At 47.0% G+C, this 22,773-nt stretch overlaps 1 protein-coding gene across 2 annotated transcripts in view; it reads left to right on the top strand.

Moving 5' to 3' along the window:
- Positions 1-22,773, top strand: part of cica (capicua transcriptional repressor a) — a 44,080-nt gene continuing 21,307 nt past the window's right edge. For both annotated transcript variants that reach the window (XM_072371037.1, XM_072371036.1), the window contains exons 1-5: positions 1-184; positions 4,158-7,773; positions 8,310-8,574; positions 15,947-16,078; positions 17,697-17,850. In XM_072371037.1, coding sequence (XP_072227138.1) covers positions 4,369-7,773; positions 8,310-8,574; positions 15,947-16,078; positions 17,697-17,850 — 3,956 coding nt within the window. In that variant the 5' untranslated portion in view covers positions 1-184; positions 4,158-4,368. The remainder of the gene's footprint in view (positions 185-4,157; positions 7,774-8,309; positions 8,575-15,946; positions 16,079-17,696; positions 17,851-22,773) is intronic.

Genomic DNA, 22,773 nt, shown 5'->3' with positions numbered 1-22,773 from the left:
TCATTCACCATTTTGCGACTGTAGTGTAGAATGTACAGGGCAGTAGTTTTTCCTCCTTTTAAGTTGCTTTGCCGGAGAAACATGACCGGCCGCTAACTGGCAGCTGCGGACGACTGGCCACCGTGCCCTATTTTACCCGGCGGACTCATCGGAGGAACGGACCGGGGGTTCTGCTTTAGCTCCGGTGAGTACAAGCTGCCTACAAATCTTCTCCTGCAGCACTGCGGTGGGGCTTGTTGTGCGTTTGCCGTGGTGCTAACGTTGTTCGTGTTTACCGTGGCTATAAACAGCGTTAGCAGTTGGTGTGATCAGCGTAGTTTCCGATGTCTGTGTGGCCGACGAAGAGGGGCGGAATGCGAGAAAAAAGGGAGCGGTGCGGTCGGACGTAGAGAGCCTGAAACTTTTCCACTAGAAATAAATTCAACGCCATAACTGCCGCTGGACTTCCCTGAATTTATTTTCTTTTTCGCTGCGTAAAACCATGAAAAGTCGTCATGTGTCATTCCTCCTCTTCATCCTCACGCTGGCACATTTTCTTCCTCTTTTTTTCGCGAATTTACGCGGCTGTTAGAATTGATGTGAGGCTCGTTTGCGGGCCTTCCTCTTGGACTAGTTTGTGGCAGCTTATTGACACTTTCTCCCTCTTGTTTGCAGTAACGCAAACCGGCCTGGGTCAATACAAAGTTACCCGGACAGCTTCGGCTATATTTTCCGACGACTGTCACTTTAGAATCGGCTCAATCAGCGACTTTGCGCGCTGTTTCTTCTCTGTATGGCGCCTGAACGGATTTATCTCCATGGGACATTTAACACCGTCATGCAGTGCAGGGAATATGGGCCGTACAGGAGGGCATTAAGGGTCAGTATGCCCGTTAAACCGGTTATTTCCCGGTAACACCTCAGCAGAGGATTTCCAAGCGGCCTTACGTGTGTAGTCGCGGCCTGGTCGCGCCACGGCACGGCCTGCGGTGTTGTGGAGTAAAAGTGGTAGTAATCGTTGTACTACGAGGGCTTGACACGGTACTATCCAGCTAAACCAGAGGTGACGACATCACCGCTTGTTGTTTGCATGCTCTGGGCCTTGTCTAGATGAAGTCAACAGCTGTTATCTCTGGATCATGATGATGTATACATTTATTGGCCCCAGCTTGCTGTGCACAGCTCTGTGGTAATCCTGTTATAAACTTTAAAGAGGCGCTCAGCAAATAAGAGAACAGCATTAGGAACTATTTATTCTGGAGGTCACACAGTTTTGAATGCACGAAGCATGTAATGTACAGCACATAAGATGAATTTCTTGTTATCTTTTAAATAAAGTGTTGCTGATCAATAGTTCTTCAGGCTTTCTGAAGGTCTCTCAAAGATTTTCTTTGGACATTTTCTGCTTTTTTTTTTACTCATTTTCAGTCCAGTCCTTGTTCCTGACAATTTTCAGAGGTTCATAGTTTTTTATTTACCCTTTTACCTCTGACCTATGAATCATTCAGGCAGAAAAAAGGCTCCTAACTCAAGGGATGAACCAGTGTTGTGTCGACACAGAACAGACAACTTAGCAAAGAAGCCATTTTAAACTGGATCTTTAGGCACTTTGTTACCAGCAGCCTGTCACAAAGACACATAATTTGTTCCCATTTCTTTAGCTGCATCTATGAAAAACAGCAAAGAAAACACAGTTTGACAGACAGAAAATAGGATTTCTGCAGCAACAAGGTGATTCCCAAAGAGCTATTAGCTGAAAACTTGGCATATCTCAGCATGGTGTGCAGTGTGTCCTTAAAACATTTGAGGAAACTGGACAAGTGGAGGACAAAAGAAGAAGTGTCAGGCCTAAAAAACTATCTACAGCAGATGAACAGGATCTGAAAGTGATGTCCTTAAGAAAGAGGAAAAAATCCAGCTGTGACCTGACAGGACCTGAGAGATGCATCTGGACCTTCAGCTGATCCATCTACTGTTGGCCCAAGCCTCATCAGAAATGGTCTCCATGGAAGGGTGGCTGTCAAGAAGCCGTTCTTAAGGAAGGGAAACAGGGAGAAAAGGCTGAGCTGTGCCAAATGACACAAGAAGTGGACTGAAAATCAGTGGCAACAGGTCTTATGGAGGGATGAATCCTCCCCAGAGCCCGGACCTCAACATTATTGAAGCAGTGTGGGATCATCTGACAGAGAACGGAACAAAAGGCAGCCCACATCCAAAGAAGAGCTTTGGGATGTCCTTCAAGAAGCCTGGAGAACTATTCCTGAAGACTCCTTAAAGAAATGACAGAAAGCTCGTCTCAGAGGCTGTGTTGGAGAATAAAGGAGCTCAGACAAAAATTTACAAACTCTTCTCCTATTTCCTGTTTTCATGGCAGTATTAGAAGGAATAACTGGCTTCCCACAACTTTTGCATCGTACTGCATTTATATGCATTTATATGAACTATTACTCGATAATAATAATTTATGTAACACCTAAAAAGTAAAAGATGGCCTCTCACCTCCCCAAACTGAACTCTGCACCCTGAAAGGCAGCTGCTCGTGTTTTCCTCACCTCATGTGTTTCATATCGGCTGCCGACAGTCGTGTTTACTATGTTTTCACTTCAGCTCATCCTCCACAAATAAAACATGATTGAACTTGTAACGCTGCACTTTAACAGCTGACTGCTGAACATGCAACACGCCAAAGAGAGCCCCGCTCCATATTTCAGCCGAAGGAGGCATCAGTGTGCCTTTAAGCTGTTATCATAAGGCTCATGGCTCTGACACCAGCTGTTGTACGCAGCACACTACTGAGTAAACACATGTAGCCTCTATCGTGACCAAGTAAGGCCAGCTGCCAAATTATTTTATGGTGGCTGCTGTGCGGCTGTCTGTCCTAAATTGGGATTTACATGGAGCGAAGGGATGGCGTGAGCGCCATCAGCAATCATGGCATAAATGTTTGCTGTGTTGCACGGCCTTGAGACCGGCAGCACTCGTATCTTTCCGATATGATGTGGCAGATATTAAAAGGACCTGAATGAATGGTAGCCTTCAGAGACAAACAGGGAGGCAGCGAAAGGGGAAAAGAGACGAGAGCGACTGTTGGGAGAAGCAGGGACAGACATGAAAGTTAACAAACAGCCACTGACAAGTAGACGAGCCCGTTGGTGGCTGATGGACGTCAAGACAGAGCATTTTGACAGAGAATATCGCAGGAGTTAGAAAAAGATGACAAAGCACGCAGGGCTGTTTCGAGTCTCCCTCCTCTGTTTACCTCTTTCTGGCTCTGTGGAGACTTGCATTGGAATAAATGAGGCAGAACTTACAGCAGCTATGACCTGAGGCGAGTCCTGCATGCAGCAGCCACGCAGCGAGTTAAATAACAACAGTTCAACAAGTCAGCAAAATCAATCTGTTTTACTCTAAATGGAGGCAGAGCTGTGAATGGCTCCAGTGTAGAACAAGAGATATTCTGAATGACTGGTGTGGAATAACAATTATTGTGCTTTTCTGGATGATTGCAGCACAAAATGAGGCTCGAGATCAAGTGGAAGGAGAGATGAGAGGTAAAAATCGATATCGGAGAAGGAGAATTTGCAGTCGGGGGATTAGAAGGAAAGTGTAACCGTAGCGAAGAGAGAGGGAGGAATAAAGTAACGGGAAGTTAGGTAATGGTCTTCCACAGGAAATGGAGTTTGTAGGGGCGGATTGACTCTGCTTTGAAATACATAGATAAAGGTCGGCAGAGAGAGAAAGGGAGGGTTTCAGTATGTGAGCGAAGAAGGAATTCCCCCGCCTCTACTGCCTCGGCCAAGAAGTAGTGTGTGTGCGTGAGAGTGTGTGAGTAAGGAGTGCTTGCAGAGAGGCTTGTCTGGGCAAATTGCAAAGCACTCCTCACTATTTCCATGCTGTGTTGTAAGCCTTTATCATGTTTACCCGACAATATGGCCTCCTGTGTTCTATGTGTACCTGCTATTGATGCAGGCCTTGTGTAATGTGAGTACAGCCTGTTATGTAATGAATTAAAGCGTAATGACTGTTTAACAGATACGATATGTGTTAAAAACTAATGATATTTGGTTATTTTTCATAGTTTTGATGTCACTTTTCAGAGAAAAGCCGTCCACATCGAGTGCAGTGATTAGGCTGAATGCCACATGTGTAACCCGCTCTGCTTGTTCTCTTTCTTTTAGAGCCTCTGGAATAAGGTGAGCCAAGTGCTGAAGTCGCGCAACAAAAGACAAGACAGGATGAGAAAGAGAGGCCCCGGCAGAGGAGAAAACTGAAAGAAGGACAAGTGGAGGAAGCAGAAAAAAGGCCAAGAGAGGGACGCCAAGGAGAATTTCTGGGATATATAAATAAATAAAAGGAGTTGTTTGGAGAAAAGGCAAACTAGATGAGAAGATGAAGCCGATAAAAAAGCAGGGCCGGGGCTCTCCTCCCTCCACTCGGGCCAAAGGGGGAAAGCGTCGGGGAGCTGGGGATGCCTCAGAAGGAGGAGAGAAAAGAGACTCAGATGAGAACAGAAGCAGATCTCCTCAGAGCCGAACTCCCTCCAATTCACACTCAGAGTCCTCGCAGGCGGATCCGGGGAGAGGGCGGGACACCTCAGAGGGGGAGGGGCTGGCAGAGTCGTCGGGGTCCGCCGTGATGGATTCTGGGAAGATGTCCTCCGATGAAAGATCCGGCAGGTCGACTCTGAGCAGCGGCAGTAACTGTGACAGTGGCGGCAGCAGCTGTAGCAGCAGTAGTACACCGAGTGCCAACAACAGCCCGAACCCCGCCTCCAGCCGGAAAACAGCCACATTCAAAGCCCGTGTTCCCAAAAAGAAGTACACCTCCGAACACTGCTCATCAGCTCCTGTTGGCGGCCATGGCAACCCTGCATCCTGCACACCCCCACCCCTGAGCGGTGGGGTCCTCAACCCGGGCTCAACGGGCGCAGGAGTCGACATCAGCGTCTCGCATTCTGACAGCAGCAGTCAGAGTCGGAGCCTGATGGATGACTTCCACAGCAGGACGGCCGGCAGGGAGGAGCCCCGGGACTCCCCAGGACCCCCCACCCTGCTGCCTGGAGGGGAGCGGGAGAGGCCTGGAGGAGTGGAAGGGGTGACAGATGCAGATCGAGTGTCCCCCAGCCCCCTGCCCCGCTGTTCTTCAACTGACACCGCCAGCGAGCACTCGGCCGACCTGGAAGTCGTTGACACGCATGGCGTCGCACAGATGTCGGCGCACACAGCTTCCAGCCTCCCTGACGCGCTGTCGGACGCCCTGGCCAAAGGGCTAAAGAATCAGCGTGTACTCGCCCGCCAGTTCAGGAGAAGAGGTGACGAAGAAGGGGGAGGCAAAATGAGGAATGACGGGGGGAGTTCAGATTTGGTATTCCGAGCCGGGGTGGTCCGCAAGGTCAGTGGGGAATCCGGAAGCCTGGAGGTGCAGCTGAATGGGGAGAAGACGCTTTGCCGTTATCCTTACAGACACGACAGCCCGCCAGGGGTGGTGGACATCATCCTAGATGCCCCGCCACCCGGGATCCATACAATACCAATAGGCACCCGGGTCTGTGTGCCATTCGGCAATGAAGAAGGTAACGAGGGCCAGTGGCAGTGGTACCGAGAGGGGGTGGTGACCCAGGTGGACACACACCCTGCTGTGGCCAACCGCTACCGCGTCCTGCTGTCTGAGGAGAGGCCTCACTCTGTGGATGAAGAAGATGGCAGAGGTGCCCCCCAGGCGATATGGGTCTCCCGGCAAACACTCCGGCTTCTGCTGCCTCCATGGGACCTGGATTTGCCCTCAGGTGGGGGACGTGAAGGGGAAGAAGGCGTCAGAGAGAAGGAGGAAAAGCGGGAAGAAAGGGAAGAGATCGACGTGGAGCAGGAGGTGTGTCGTCTGAGCCGTGGAATGACTCCCGGCATGGGGTCGGTGTTGGGGAGGGGGATGTCCTACCCGGGTATCGTAGCTGTTTCCTCCGCAGCAGGCCACATCACCTCCCCCGTGACTCCAGTGTCTGTCCTCAGCATGGCTCCAGGTCCCGAATGGGACATGGAGAAAGACTTGGAGAGGGAAAGAGACCTGACAAAACAGGGCAGAGACAGGGAGAACAGCATGAAGCAGCAACCGCAGCAGCACCACCCGTACATGCCTCTCACCCCTGAAGATGACATGGAGGTGTCCCACTTTAACATGATCCCAATTGGGGCGCTCATTCCTGGGGCCAAACCCATGGCAGTTCCCCAGCACCGCCACATCGTCTCTAAGCCCCCGTCTGGCTACCTCAACTCCCACCTGTCTGTGGTGCGGGGTATCGGGATTCCCCCCGCACACCTGGCCCTGAACCCCCATCCTCCTCCATCATCTGTCCTGTTAGGCCTCGACCCGGCGAGTGCAGCAGCCGCCGGTGCCGTCATTAGCACCCCCCAGCTCCCTCCTCTCCCTCCCATCTCCTCCTCCACCACTTCCTCCACCAGAGTAGAGAAGGCTTCTGGGGGGGGTTCTGCCACTGGTGGAGGATCCGGATCCGGTTCCACGTCCTCCTCTTCGTCACGTTCCCGCACTCCGCTTACAGCGGCCCAGCAAAAGTACAAGAAGGGAGATGTGGTGTGCACGCCAACGGGCATCCGGAAGAAGTTCAACGGGAAGCAGTGGCGGCGGCTGTGCTCCCGAGAGGGCTGCTCCAAAGAGTCACAGCGGCGGGGATACTGCTCCAGGCACCTTTCCATGAGGACCAAGGAGATGGAGGCAAGTGGCGGCGGGCGGGAACGGAGCGGAGCGAGCAGCACGGGGACTCTGACGCCGTCTGACCTGCGGCTGACGGGTGGCAGAGCGAGCTCGGAGTTCGACTGGGACGAGACGTCCCGGGAAAGCAGCGAGGCCAGCAGCCGTGGAGGAGACTCTCGCCCCCGCTTAGTCCTGCCCTCCCTGCTCCCCCAGGACCTCTCTCGTTTTGACTTTGACGAGTGTGAGGCAGCGACCATGCTGGTCTCGCTGGGGGGCTCCCGCTCCGTCACGCCCTCATTCTCCCCCATTTCAAACCAGTCTCCCTTTTCCCCAACCCCGTCGCCCTCGCCCTCTCCGCTCTTTGGCTTCCGCCCTGCCAATTTCAGCCCCATCACTGCCCCAGCCTCACTTACTCCACGCCGCAATCGGCAGCTCAGTGGGACTAAGATGGGCACGCCGGGCGCAGAGCGGGAGCGCCACCTGTCAGGGATCGTGCCGTCTTTCCAGACCAACCTCACCTTTACAGTCCCCATGAGCCCCAGCAAGAGAAAGCTCGACACCCACCCGTTGCCTCCTTTACCCACAGTCCAGGACTACCAGACCAAACCAGAGCATCACCAGCTGATGGGTGTAGGGGGCGGGATGGTGGGAGACCCAGCTTTGGGCCACAGTCCTGCTTCCTTCAGAGTCCTCTCTCCCCAGAGTCAGCCCACAACGCCTTCCTCCCTCTCCTTCCCCCGCCCTCGCAGCGCCACCAGCAGGCCACCATCCTCTGCTGCCTCAACGCCTCCACCCATGCTGGTCTCCCCAACTCCGCCTTCCCCGCTGCCCCAAGAACCTTCCCCACGCCGCATCGTGCCCCTCCGCGATTCCCCAGTCATTGTCCGAAACCCCGACGTCCCGCTGGCCAAATTCTCCGACGGCCCGTTAGGAAGAAGAGAAAGAAGCAGGTCGAGGGAGCACAGCCAGCCTCAACACACGACTCCCCCGGGTCTGCAGGCCCCCGTCCCCATCAACGGGGCCACCACCAATGGGGCGGTTCTCCTGCGCAACCCCACCTCCACGCTAGTCCTGGTTACCTCCAGTTCGGTGAGGAAGCTGCTCTGTTTTTGTTTGTCTGATATGTAATTGGCACCCAGCTCATAAACCTTTTGGTGTTGGAAGTGATTCAATATTCTGTTTGTGATTTAAGATCAAATCACGGCCAGATAGAGTTTTTAGTTTCAGTATTAAATGCGTAAAGTGAGGAAACTTTCCAAAATTACATCTTATAATGCAACACTTTTTATTTATTAAATAACTTGGAGTAAATCAAAGTGATATTTGATGTGAAAATTCCTTTTCTTTGAACACTGCACCAATTCTCCCAGGTACTAATTTTTCTAAGAACTCTTTTCTCTTCTATTCATCAAAGGTACTTTTTAATGACTCTGACTGGGCTCCTTTTTTGCAGCAGAAACATCTCAATAATATAAAATGAACATGTCATCCAGCAAAATGAAAGAGCTATGAGGCCCAGAGCTTAAATAAATGTTTGAATTCATGCGATAAAGTCATACAAGTTGTGTTATTTATCCCACTTTTCTTTGAAAAGCTATGAATAACTCCTGGGTGTCTCTTCTCAGTCTTTGACCCCGGCCACAGCAGGCCACGCCGCCCTCTCCAGCCCCTCTGCTCCCGGGTCCATGTCTGCGCCGCCCGGCTCGGTCATGTCTTCCTCAGGAGGCCGGGAGAGGAAACCGGAGGGGCACCAGGACGCCTCGGGAGGGGCGCTGCCTCAGCCGGTGGCCTGTCATCCCACGCCAACAGCCCTGCTGCCGCTTATACTGCCAGCTGAGTCGCCTCACCCTGCGCCTCGTAAGCAAATCATCATGGGACGCCCAGGCACCGGTAAGGAAGGGGGGGGGCGGCCCTGTGGTTTTGACCTTTTGTTTGTGTCAGATAAAAAGTCTGCTGAGCCACGCTTCTGCTGCACTGTAAAGTGGGAAGACTGTATCTGGTGGCCTCCAGTCCTGTACGCTTCACTTTCAGTATCTCTCCAGGGTTACAGCAGTGTCTTCGCAGGCTATGACTCATTTATATTTCACTATTGCTTGCTTGTAGTGAAAGAAAGATTCAGATGGCCCCTGTGTTTTTAGAGTAAAGAGGAGACATTATACTCTGCTTTGAGCTGCAGACAGAACTTGGTTGTTTTCCAAGAAATGCTCAGTTTTTCTCCCAAATGCACGCAGAAAAACGCTGTTTTGTCTGTAGCTTTTATAAAATGAGCCACAGTGGGTGCAGGGGAAAAGGATCGTACTTATTATCTGAAGGAAAGTATAGATGAAGCTGCTGATATTTTCTGAATATTCTAAAGCAATTTTGAAACTTTACCAGACAGGTAAATTCTACGATGTCTTATATCATCAGTCTTAGATATTAAAACTACGAATATATACATTTTATTTTATATTTTAGTCCTGATACAGCCCTCATTTCTTTTTTATTTCCTACCAAGCATCTGGACTTCCTTGAGATGTTTTTAAACTGGTCATGAGCAATAGTTCTTCAGGCTTTTTGAAGGTCTTTCAAAGCGTTTCTTTGGGCATTTTCTGCTTTTTCACTCAGTTTCCTCTTTGTTAAGCCACTTAACTCTGACCTATGACTGATTCAGGCAGAAAAGAGGCTCCTAACTCAAGGGATGAACCAGTGTTGTGTCGACACAGAACAGACAACTTAGCAAAGAAGCCATTTTAAACTGGATCTTTAGGCACTTTGTTACCAGCAGCCTGTCACAAAGACACATCATTTGTTCCCATTTCTTTAGTTGCATCTATGAAAAACAGCAAAGAAAACACAGTTTGACAGACAGAAAATAGGATTTCTGCAGCAACAAGGTGATTCCCAAAGAGCTATTAGCTGAAAACTTGGCATATCTCAGCATGGTGTGCAGTGTGTCCTTAAAACATTTGAGGAAACTGGACAAGTGGAGGACAGAAGAAGAAGTGTCAGGCCTAAAAAACTATCTACAGCAGATGAACAGGATCTGAAAGTGATGTCCTTAAGAAAGAGGAAAAAATCCAGCTGTGACCTGACAGGACCTGAGAGATGCATCTGGACCTTCAGCTGATCCATCTACTGTTGGCCCAAGCCTCATCAGAAATGGGCTCCATGGAAGGGTGGCTGTCAAGAAGCCGTTCTTAAGGAAGGGAAACAGGGAGAAAAGGCTGAGCTGTGCCAAATGACACAAGAAGTGGACTGAAAATCAGTGGCAACAGGTCTTATGGAGGGATGAATCCTCCCCAGAGCCCGGACCTCAACATTATTGAAGCAGTGTGGGATCATCTGACAGAGAACGGAACAAAAGGCAGCCCACATCCAAAGAAGAGCTTTGGGATGTCCTTCAAGAAGCCTGGAGAACTATTCCTGAAGACTCCTTAAAGAAATGACAGAAAGCTCGTCTCAGAGGGTTCAGGCTGTGTTGGAGAATAAAGGAGCTCAGACCAGATGTTCACTTTAAAGCTCTGTTTGCACATAAATGCATCTATTTCCTGTTTTCCTGGCTAAATATTTAAGTCGTGGATCAGACTTTTTCTCAGTGCTGTAGATGGATTTAAAGTGTGTGCCCACAGCAGCTGGTGGTTCGTGTCATCATGGCTTCTAATTTCCTAAAACCAATTTTTGATAAGTGCTCTTTGAAACCAGTGCAGAAGCTTTGTGGGTAATTCACCTGATCGATGCCCCCCCCACCCCTTCCCATCAGGAGCTGAGGATCTGTGTATATATCGATGGTCCCAGCAGCAATCAGATGGTGGAATGTAAGAAAAGTGGAGGAATAGAGGTTGTTGGGTTCGTCGTGTGCTCGGCGCTTGTTTCCATGCCAACTTTGTGATGTGGCAGAAAGAGCGAGCTCTGAAATGTTACTTTGAATATATGAATGAAGAAGATGGGTCGCCTCTCACTCGAGTGATTTCCCAGTTTGTGCAGTTTTGTGCAGAGGTGTCCAAATCTGAAACCCGGGGGTTCGCTTTCTCCTCCTTTTCTGAGGGGGTAGAAATAGATTTTTATTCTTTAAAGCGAAACCTTTCTCCTGACGCGTGAACATCAGCGGGGTTTGCATGTGCGTTGCTCCGGCAACCACCCAGACGTGCCGCTCGCCGTGTGTAATTTGTGACTCACTGTGTGTAGTGTCGGCGGGGGTGTCACCTTGTTTCTGAGAGCGTGTTTGTGGGAGATAACTGTATCACTGAAAGTTAAAAAGCTGCGAGTATTGACAAGTCTAGACAAGCCAGACGGAGAGCGGCGAGGACACTCACGCCTCCCCCCCCCCCACGCTCACGCTCACGTGGGAGCTCCAGACAATCAACAACCTCAGACGGGGCGTTCAGGGCAGTTCCAGCGTGATGTGAACGTGTTTCTCAGCAGAAGAAGGAGTAATCGTGTTGCTGGCGTGTTGTCATGGATACACCAGAAGAATTAGTGCAGTAAAGCGTTCAGGCTTGAGCTGATTAGCGGTGTGCGCTTTTCTCTCTCGTCCCTCGCTCTGCTGCCGACGGCCACCTGCCTCTGTAGCCTAACGTTTCCTCAAGCCGCCGCCGCCGCCGCGTCCCCGAAACACACGCAGGCCCCACGGCTGAGATCTCTCTAAATATAACCCGGCTCAAGTGCAGCTGCATTTGCACGACAGGTTTCATTACTGCTTTTGTTACACCTGCAGCCCTCGCTGACAAATGGCAGCTCAGACTTGGTTTTTGCAGATTGGTCAGGTGGATGCGCCGTTTTCTCTTCTTAAAGCAGGTGTATTAAAGGCTTTAATGCACCACCAGGAGAGGGTGTATATGTGACGTTTCACCTCCTCATGTGTCAGCAGGTGCTTTAAAACTAACTCAGTAAGTTTATTTACCAACTTTAAAGAAAAGGTCGGAGGTGGTTAATCCATCTCTCCCTCAGATTTGTCCCGTTTGAAGCAGTTTCAAAGTTTCAAAGTCGGCTTTATTGTCAATAAACTAACTAACAATAACTCTCGTTCTCCCGAACAACACTGGAAAGATAAAGTAGAACTGGCTGTTAACAGTGAATACAAATAAAAGTCTTAATATAAGAAAATACTAGAAGAAGTATAAGGACAAAAAGCATGAAATATAAAATAAATGCTGTTATGTGCAAAAAAGGAGCAAAAACAGTCAACAATAAGTATAAAATATAAATTCAAATAACAGACCATTCGTTCCCTCTGGTGTAGACTGTGAAAATAATGCAAATAATGCTGAAACAGGAGAAAGTTTGATCTGTTTTAATGTGATTTGTGAATAAAATCTTTCCCCATTGCCCGTTTTAACCGGTTTTACTGTCATTGCTCTGAAGGCGGAAGCCTCCGATCTGGAGTTCCACCGCAGTCTGTGAGCTATGACAGCATGAAGGCACGCCGTTATACTGTAACTACAGGCTGCGAGGAACCTCAGCTTAAGAATATTAGGCTCATTTCTGATTGGACGACAGATGTTAGCCCCACAGCTGGACTGATAAATGTCTTTTTGTCCTTGAGTTGTTGTCAGTTTCAGCGTCTGGATGTGAGACGCTGTGGTTGTTAAACTTGTGTTTCTGTAAAGAAGAAGTGAGCTGTGCCGCCACCCTTGAAGCCCGACTGCAGCGTCCTCGGAGGGAATTAACACGTTGAGCACGAATATGTTGTTTGTGTTTAAGTTCCTCAGAGCTAAAAGAGCTTTCTGTGCCATTAAAAACCCAACAGGGGTTAATGGATCCTCACAGGTTTGACCTCACAACCATGAAGATGCCAGAAGCTGTGATTCTGAAGACCTGACTGGGTGCATCCTGCATATTCAGCTTTCATCTGAATGAAAATTTGACTCATTCTGTTCCACAGGAAGCTGTATTCGCTCTGAGCTCAGAGTTTCCTTCCAAGAAAAGACACTCTCTGTTGTTTTGTCTTTAATATGCAACGTGTAAACTCCAAGAAACAAGGAAGCACCACAAAATGAAGGCTTCAGAGGATGAAGCTGGCCAAAACCTTCCATCGAAGCAGCTTCATTTGTTAGAGCCGAGATGCACAGAGCCGACACACCAAAGCAGCTTTTCTGCTTTCTCAAAGCTCCCATTGATCATATTTACTTGGTTATGAGGCTGCAGTCAGTGGTTCGAGTCCTGGCTTCCCCGATCTACGGGAAAGACCCTGAACCTCACATTTGCGTTCAGTATAGAGCCGGATGTGCAGCGCCATATAATTTATGCTGAGCTGCTTTAATATTGCTCCATCAAGGTTAAGCAGCAGTTTTTTCAGCAGGTATTCGTGGTATTTTATAGTTTATTTTCTGTAAAAAGCTTAAGAAACATCCTTGACTTGCCGTGCAGTTGGAGCCATGTAGCTTTCAGTGTGATGAGTCATCACATTTTTTAGTTTCAGCAGAGCTGGGGTGGATCGGGGGGGCCGTGAAGTTGTGTTCATGGTCACCGTTCTCGACCTTAAAGCTAACAGCCGGCACGGAGGGGGCTTTGGTGTGTGTGTGAGCAGCCGAGTCTCTACAGGCTTCTGCACGACCCGTCAAAACCAAAGACAGAGCAGTTACTGCAGATGCAGATGAGTTTAATCTCTGTAGTTTTGGTGCGAAGGATTTTCCTCCAGCACGGGATATTTTTTGCAGTGTAGCAGCACATTTCTCTCAGGAGCGACGCCACCTGTGTAATGAAGGCTGTGATGAGAGGAACACGCCTCAGGTGCCGGTGTGAATGGTTCTGAGGATGTCCTGATGTGTCGGTTTGCTTGTGCAATGCAGAGGCATTTCACAGGAAAAGCAGGCAAACTGCTGCTGAATAGTTAGCAGCACTAGCCAAAATCTGAGCTGGGCCAACGGCGGTTGTGTGCATGTGAAGACGGATGTGTCTGAGCGTTCAGGGCCGTCTGAGGCAGCCTCATTTATGCCAGATAAAACAGGATTAAGTGTAATTTTCATTTTCAGCTCGGTTTCACAAGCACAGAGCACCAAACAGTGGGATTATGAGATCTTATTGTCAATATTCAGCTGTGAACACGCAGAAAAGTCACAGAAGCATCTGTGCACGCTGTCAGTTTCAGTTTCTACAGCGAGAGAAAACCGAAATCTGCACTAAACAACTGAAAGGTGCAGTCAGTTTTCAGATGTGTCAGCTTTGTTTACGTTGTGTAGAAAGTTTATCAGAAGTTTAAGCTCTGCTGTAAAGGTTCAGCTGATATGTCCTTGACCAGTCAATAATGCCTCCAGCTCTAAGAGCTGTTGGCGTGCAGTTGAATTTGACCTCTGACCCGCCCCCACGAGCAGGAAACCACGCCGTGCATCATTTTATCCCCAGTAAAAAGTGCGCGTCAGCTTCTGCCCGCCTTCACAGCTCAGCCGCTGGTGTGTGTGAAGCATCCGAAGCAGCTTCACTTCCTCAGCTGCAGTTCCTCATGCAAATAGCAGCATAAAACCGTCAGTGTGTAGTGTGCAGTGCAAAGGTCCCGTTGCAGAGATAATCACCATGTGACATCAGAATCAGCATTTCAAAGAGTTCTGGAGATGTGGGTGCAAGCGGCAGCAAACACCTCACAGTCATTTGCATTTTCCTCGTGGTCTGAGAGCTGAGCCGGGTCTCCATTTTAGATGAGCCACAGCTGGCAAATGGTTTGCTATATATAGCGACATTTTAATACTTTATTGGCAAATTATTATTGGAAACTGGACATTTCAGCGCTGATCCATGGAGTTTGAGCTGCTTTATTTCCTCCAGCGCAGGCCTGTGAGTCAGAACGGTGTGAAACTGGGGTGGAAGTCTTCACAGTTCAGTGGAAAACAGACAGAACTGCCCTGGATTAAACTATCACACACATTCTCACAGTATGAGCAACTTGTAGGAGCTTGCAGTTGTACTACAGTGCTTGTATTCTTTGAGTGAACCGTTGTAGAGGTGTGGATAGAAGCCAGCTGCTTTGTTTGGTTGTTGTTTGGTTTCTTAATGGGACATTGATTTGAGTCTGACCTTGTGAACACTCTTACATGCTTGGACAAAAATGAACTCATACATAACTCCACGAAACACAACAACCTAACAGCCTAAAAGCAATGACAGAAAAAGCGTTTATGTCAAACCTCAGCTTGACAAAAAGCTCCTTTTTAGATTGATTATGGGAACATTTGACTGATATTATTGTACCTATCTGATCATATAGAGACAAAATGAAAATGTTGACAACACACTGGTCATTTATTGAGAAACAAATGTATTTAGGAGCCTAAAAAGTTGCATTTTTGCACATAAAATCTTCTATTTCAGGAGTATAAGATGTTTATGTCCTGTCCACATGTCCAACAGCATGAAGAGATCTCGCAACCTTTTCATATTAATAGCAAATGCTTTTTCCGTGTCATTTCTATGTGTTTTTAGCTGTTTTTCATGCTCTGCAGTGCAGGATGTCACTGTGCATCCTAGGAAATTATATGAAAGTAAAAAGGATTGAGTATGTGATCAAATGCAGAGACAAAATACAAAGTTTGACGATAAAATGGCCATTTCTTTAGAACAGAATGTTTATTCTTTAATTTCCCCATAAAATTTCAGAGTCAGAGGATCTTTAAAGTGAAGATTCATCCACTGTGTCTCTTTAAAACCTAATGCATCTTCCAGGGAAATATCAAAAGATTGTCATTAAAACAAGACTTCTTCAATAGTTTACTGTCATTTAAACTGTTTAATATGTGGATTCCTGGGCATATTATGATATGAAAGTGTGAGGAAAAGAATAAATCACAGATATTTCCATAACATTTATCTCCACGATGACAAAATTATTGACCAGAACTGAATCTTTCCAGGAAAATATGAATAGAACTATTTTGACGAGGCATAGCAGTAGCTTTTTGATTAATGTCCGAGATCTTTCTCGGCTTGAAATAGTTCCCACAGCAGAAACGGATCAGTGCAGAGTCTGAAGCTCAACAGCAGCAGGCCAGACAGCGAGTAGTCTGGAGTCTGGAATCTCTGTGGATAAAATAACAGGTTCCCTCATCGCATCACACACCACCTGACCCTGCAGCCCTCATTATCCTGAGGCCTGGTCTATATGTGTGTGTTGCACAGCGGGGCAGGAGAGCTAGCGGAATACGCAGCTCCATTCCTGGGCTTCAGACTCAGGACTCTTTATGAAAGTGTCGTTTTAATGGCTCCGCCTTCTGTGTGCAGTCCGCTGACACTGAGGCAGATGAACCTGATGACATTCCACTTTTTATCTCTGATTCTCCTCTCTTCCACACAGTTTGGACCAACGTGGAGCCTCGGTCAGTGCCAGTGTTCCCTTGGCACTCGCTCGTCCCTTTCCTGGAGCCCAGCCAGCCAGGAGCGTCCGCCCAGCCTGCTGATGGCCAACAGCTCGTCAATCAGGGCAAAGGTAGCGCCATGACCCTTCATCTTTCCCCCGGACATCACACGGGGGCTCAGAAGGCCGATCGACGCCCCAGTATATGTGTTTTATAAAGATGGACTGTATATCCCACAATAATGGCAGGAAACAGCATGTTTCGCCAAAAGATTCGAGCACAAACCAGCAGCCAAGTCAGTGTTTCCCAGAACTGCAGATCAGCACAGTTGGTGTTCACACTTCCAGACACATTGTTGATAACACTGTTTACTGACTTCAGTGTCAAAACGTATTCATAGATTAATTTTGGTTTGTGTTGGACAGTCAGTCATTTAAAAACCTCAAACCTTATTGTTCTATGTTTCTAGTTATTTAAGACTTTAATGGTCCAGGTTCCGGGTTGACACGGAAATTTAATGTGATCTCCTCATGGCCGTGTTTCAGAATGTCATAAAAGTTTTCTCGTGGCTTCGTGACATTCAGAGCGGTATTTTTGTGTGATTGAGACAAAAGGACGGCGAAGATCAGATACCTTTATCTCTAAATCACTAAAGCACTAAACAGAACAGACTGCACTGAGAATGACTGGCAAATCAAGCCAACGCAGAATTCATGGCATTGTGAACCATTTTCTTACCTATTTAATGACATTTGGGCTTTTAAAGGGGAACTCCGGTATTTTTAAACCTTATTTCTGGCATGAAATACGTTCATCTATTCACCAATAACAGTTTGGTGAAAGTCGGCGTCCTTCGGAAGATATTTAGATAACTGGAGATCCATATAACGGAGTGAACGGGGCTTAGAGGATGCAGCCTCTAAATAAGGCATTATCTGTCTTTATTTCACCAATACTTTAAGAAGAATGAATGAATGAACGTGTGCTATAGCTCTGTTAGCTCATAGCTGCTGTTATGTGGCTACTTGCAGCTATAGGAGAGCTAACGGAGGGATTTCTACACAGGCACTCTACTGGGACCACTTCATCCACACGCCCACCTTTCTTAGCAAGGAAAGATTCGTTTTGCATTCAGAAACCACAATCAGCTCTTGAGGGGGCCCCAACACTTGGATGAAGGGCTGGAAGACCACTACTCCTTGTTCAATAGAAGAAAATCGGGCTTTTGAGAGTATCTTTGAAATTTCACCGAAAAGATCATTATGGTTTAATCGTAGCTCCTCCCCTTTTACCCGTCCATTTTGGAAAGGTAAGGTGCCCTTTTTCCTTTGGATATGAAGGAGAGGAGGTCATCTAGTTCTTTAGCTGTGTCGTCTGGGGAGGTGACCAAAGGAAAACGGACACCATACTGCAGAGGAAGGGGCACGGCCGATGTGGAGAGTGGTTATTAAGCCTTTAGTCTTTAAAGCGCCGTGTGTTGCCCACAGCCCTGCATGTTTCCATGCGTCTCTGCTCCAGCAAACCTGATTCAAACGAATGGGTCCTCATCAGCCTTCTGCAGAGCTTAAAGAGCTGAAGAGATGATCCATTTATACGGTCGATACAGTCCTTCGTTGTCATGTGATGAGAGGAACACGCCTCATTTCCTGGTGTGACTTCCTAGAAACATTGAGAAGCAGCACGTACTTCATCTGTGTTTAGAGCTCACTTTCAGCTTTATGTCATAACCGATAGGCTTTGGTCTTTCAGAACCTCGCTGTGCTGTGGCCCTGCTGAGCGACGGGCGGACAGGCCCTCCGGATCACGAGAGGGGCTCGCTGTCCTGCCCTCCCCCGACCAATGACAATCCTCCTTCAGACAGGGGCGGGGCGGACAGTGAGACAGAAAGTGACACCGATGATCCGTAAGTACACAGCATGCTCTTTGAATTTAAACAGTTTATCAAGCTTTGATGCATATTGAAGGATAGAAGAAGAACAGTGAGGTGGGCAGGGGTGCCAAAAGATGGCAGATAGAATAGGAAGAGGCACAAGCCTCGGCCAGGACTCAAACCCAACTGGCTGTATCAAGGATCTACGGCCTCTTTATGACCAGTTGAGCTTTACGGTGCCCTGTAGCCTCACCTGGCCTTATTAACGCATAAACTATTGGAGATTTTAGAGTTCAGAAACTTGTTTCAAAAGTTTCAAATCATTCCCCATCCCTGATCTATATCAGCAGCTAAACGTTAGCATCCTCGGTGGTGTGGTGGTTAGCACCGTCGCCTCACAGCGAGATCCAAGGTCGATCCCCACCTGGAGCCTTTCTGTGTGGAGTTTGCATGTTCTCCCTGTTCTCTCCGGGTTCTCCGGCTTCTGCCCACCATCCAAAAGTTTGGTTAATTAATTGGCGACTCTAAAATTGTCCCTAGGAGTGAGTGTCTCTCAGTGGGTCCACATGATGAGATTAACTGGATTACAGCTACAGTTGGGTTCTGCTCCTTATCTGAGGGTAATTATCCTTGGATATATGGCGGTGAATGAATGGAATCACTGGCACAAAGCATGTCATACCCCGGTACGATAGGTGGCGCTGTCCCCATTTCAGCTATCGCTAATAGAGCCACTTCCTGTTGACGTCTTCACCACCAACAGCAACAAACTCAGGCATTCAGAAAGATGGCGAACGCAGAGCGAGATGAAGCTGCGTCCCTCTCCATCTGTGATGAGCTGGTTATGGCACAGACGATGCACAACGAAGCATTCTCCATCGCCTTGTTTCTTTCTTTCTGACAACAACAGGAATATCGTCTCCTTCGACTTCCGGGTGACGATCGCGGGAAAAAATCTGGAGCAGAACGCTCGATCTGATCCACTGTCGTCTACGTGCACGTTCAGTGCACGTTTGGATCGAGTTATCTCGGGTCTTAATCCGATCGCGAGTAACCCGATCCGATTTCTTGTCAGATTAAGGCGTCTACATGAGCTGAATAACTCAGTCTTATTGTAATTTAGCCATTAATCCGATCCGATGGCCCCCACTGAGGTTGGCCCTGGGATGGACTGGTGACCTGTTCAGGGTGTACCCCGCTGGGATAGGCTCCAGGCCCCCCCGACCCGACCAACGGATTAAGCGGGTATAGAAAATGGATGGATGGATTGAAACTTTAGCATTACTCGACTTCCACCCGTGTTTATTGTTGGTTTCTGCCGTCCCCAGACCAGAAATCGCTTTGAATCTCTTTAACTTTTAATTTTTCACAAAGTTTCTTCTAAAACTGTTGCCTGTTTTGGATTTAAATGATTAAATTAAGTATGATCCCCAATTTCTTAAACATTTACAGTCACAAAACATCATCCACAACCTGTAATTACTCCACTTTCTTCTTCTCTGATGCCCTCTTGGACATTTCTCTTCTTCTGTGTTCCTTTTATGGCAGGTTTTCCAGCACAAAAGCAGTCTCCTGTATAATGGCCCGTCGAACAAATAGATATAAGCTGCTCTTTTAAGGTAGTAACTATTAATTTAACAATGAGGTTAGATACCAGTAGAAACAGGTTTTAATGATATGATCATTAAAAACTGATTGATCTTTACTGAATACATATTGTTTGAAAATAAAAAAAATAAAAAGCAAAAGCTGTCCTTTAAAAGGCATCTCGCATGTTTTTGTGCCTCATTTAAATGGTGTCAACTCCTTCTGAGCAAACATCTCATTTGTTGTGCTTCCTCTCTGTGACTCTGAGTATGACTCAGTATAAAGTAGCTAGTAGCTGTGATTAGATGCGTTTGTCGTGCCGTTTAAAGCTTTAAAACTCAAGGACTCTACACTCCGAACAAGTGAAATCCACCTTTTCCAGCAGACCTTTTAAAAGAAAACCTTTTCTATCGGCTGCATCGGCGTCTGGCAGCAGTTGCACAGTGTGTACGTGTTCATTCCTCTCAGACCCAGGCTGCCTCTCTGCATCTGGCAGCGTTGTTGCTCTTTCAGAGTGACTCAGACGGGCTGCGTGGCTGTCTGGAGGGTAGTGTGGTTATGAATGTTTCAGGGTCACTGGGCTCTCAGAGCCCGCCGTCGCCAACAAAAATGTTTAAGCAATAACACAATGGGTTGGAGGTTACACCTATTTTCTTTCTGCATCTTCGTGAAGCGACCGGCGGCGTTAATGAAAACAAACTCAAACAGTCCTCCGACACGATAAAATTCCCACTTACACCTTTCAACCCATCTGGCTTTACCTCTCCAACGCTGTGTGATTGCTCTGGTAATCAAGCCACCAGATTTAGTCCTTTCTTGCTTCCGAAGGCTTAATTACAAGCTACTCCAGCATTGTGTGTGTCACTGTTTTCCTTTTTTCCTTCTTTAGTCTTAAAACTTAAACAAAAGCTGACGAGAAAGCATAAAAAAACACCATATTCTTGTAGTCACAGTTCACTCATTTCACTCTTTCGATTGGCTTCTCACAGTCTGAGAAAACCTTTCCTTTTTTAAAGATTTAAAGGGTGACACAGATAGTCTTTGTCATTTATTTTCCTTTTAATGTGAAACAATCAAGTATGCAGTGTGAGAAATGACTGAACCGACGTATTTCGGCCTTCCATAACACTTCTTTTGTGCGAGTGTGTGGATTTAAAGTTTATTCTGACCTTTAGCGTGAAAGAAACAGCTGTTTTTAAACCATAAGTAATTCAACGATGCTATTTCTAAGATTGCCCAACAATAGATATAGACACTGGTTGATGTTGTTCTATTTGCTGATGAGACCATTTAAGTCAGAGCTAAATGGCGAACGATGCTAAAACATCTGTGTATCCCTGACTTGTTTTGAAATGACATTCATTACGCAGACCCCCCCCCCCCAGGCCTAAGACTGCCTGGGCACTTAGGCTTTGTTTGACAAGTTTGGACCGCTCCGTTTTGCTTTAAGGTACCGAGTCACAAGGCAACAACGAGATAACAACACACGTTTCCCATGAATAATGTCTTCGGAGGGAGATACACAACAAAATATCGTGACAGATGCAGCCAAGAGAGCCAAGACCACGCTATCAGAGGAAGTGAGTAAGAAGAGATAAAGTGTGCGAGGAAGACCCGGGACAAGAATAAACATCAGGTTGGATCTTAGCTCAGAGGAAAAAGCAGGATGGCAGACAGATGCAGAGTTAGCTTCACTGTTGCTATCAGTGAGTGATATCTGATTAGCTCTCTTGTTCTGTTACGTTTTCTCCGACATGCAGGTTTTAATCTGTGAACATATTACGATCACGATGGTATCTCTCTGCTCTGTGTGGGCTGTAAATCAGAGGAGATTAAAGCTGTGGTTGATTCCTGTAATAAAACTAATCACACGTGTTTATGCACTCCAGACATTTACTTCAGAGATCTGTATCATGACTAACAGGAAAGACACAACATTACAACAGCAGCGTGCTCATTCCTGTTATTTATCAGAGATTTAAGCAGCAGATATAACTTTATCCTTATCTTTGTCTCACAGATGAAGCCTCGCTAAGCTCCTCAGTTCTGTTTCAGACTAACATGGAAATTAGTTCTTCTCGTGTAAAAATGTTTGGTCAGTTTTAGCTAATTTCACACCTAAGATTCAGACGTACAGCTGTGCATGTGCAGGGCTCAGATGGAGGTTTGTTTTTATGAGGGTGGTGTTACATCGCACACCTGTAGGGGGAGCCAACGAGCAAACAAAATGGCCAAAGTCTGTAATGTTGCTTTAAAGCTGCGACCAGCTGTGTGGCGTCTCATTTGTACAGCGCATCCTGTGAGATTACGTGTTAATTCACCGATGTTTGTCTAATTTGGTGCATTTCGTGTTACCACACCGACCATAAGTGAATGTTCACCGTCTGTGGAAGGTTTCGCAGGTTTGTGAGTTACAATAATTTCCTCCTTCATTGTGAAACGCTCAGCAGGGCACAACAAACACAGCGTTTTTCCCCAAAAAAATAGTAAGTCTCACGATTTAGGATCCCCAGAAAGTCTCATTGACATATGTAGAACATGATATTGATCTGATCGAGGCTGTGGGAGGAGTTTGCTCAAATGGAACTCATGAAAAGTACAACATTTATCGCCAAAATCGACATCCTGTTGGGTTTAGGGTATAGATTTAGGTAGGGCGTGCTCATGTTTTTTACTTTTAAAGCTGTTTCCTCCGGGCCTCGGGATAAAAAAACTGTGTCAAACCTTTCATCCTGTTCTTTTATCTTTATTCATTCATCATTACTTCAGCAAGTCTCTTTTAAAACAAATTGTAGCAAAACTGAGATGATCGTGATTAAATATTGTATAAAAACTGATACCTGTAACTCGACAGCAGGTCAAACGTAACTCTTTCTTTTTCATTTACATTTACATTACAATTTGAATGCAGTTTAGTGAGTTTAGTTCTGTTTAATGAACTATTTTAAGTAGTTTTCATGCATCAACTTAAGAGTAAATGAAAGGAAAATGGAGAAGGAAACAGAAACACTGTGATGTCAGCACCCTTTAAACGTCTTAACTACATATGATGCTGTCTTTGCTTTATTGACTTCTCAGGAAATGCAAAAATACAAATTCTGATGAAAGAAGCATTGCTTTGATTCATCAGAATAACTGAAAAACTTCACTTACTCATCGTCATGATGCAAGATGGAGTGATTTCCCATTCAGGATCACCAACTTTGATACATTTAAAGGTGTTAGTAACCAAAGATCTCTCCATTTAGGTCCACTATAGACCTCAGTCTGCTTCCGGCTGCAGCCACGGTGCAGTTGAGCTTTAATATTGAGTTGAGGCAGTTAAATGTTACACAGAAGTTCCCCTCGACCTGCAGGGAGAGCGTCATT

Source organism: Leuresthes tenuis, unplaced genomic scaffold (assembly GCF_036924035.1).
Source record: "Leuresthes tenuis unplaced genomic scaffold, fLeuTen1.0.hap1 SCAF_18, whole genome shotgun sequence".
NCBI classification, from domain to species: domain Eukaryota; kingdom Metazoa; phylum Chordata; class Actinopteri; order Atheriniformes; family Atherinopsidae; genus Leuresthes; species Leuresthes tenuis.
This window is presented reverse-complemented; position numbering and strand designations above follow the sequence as displayed.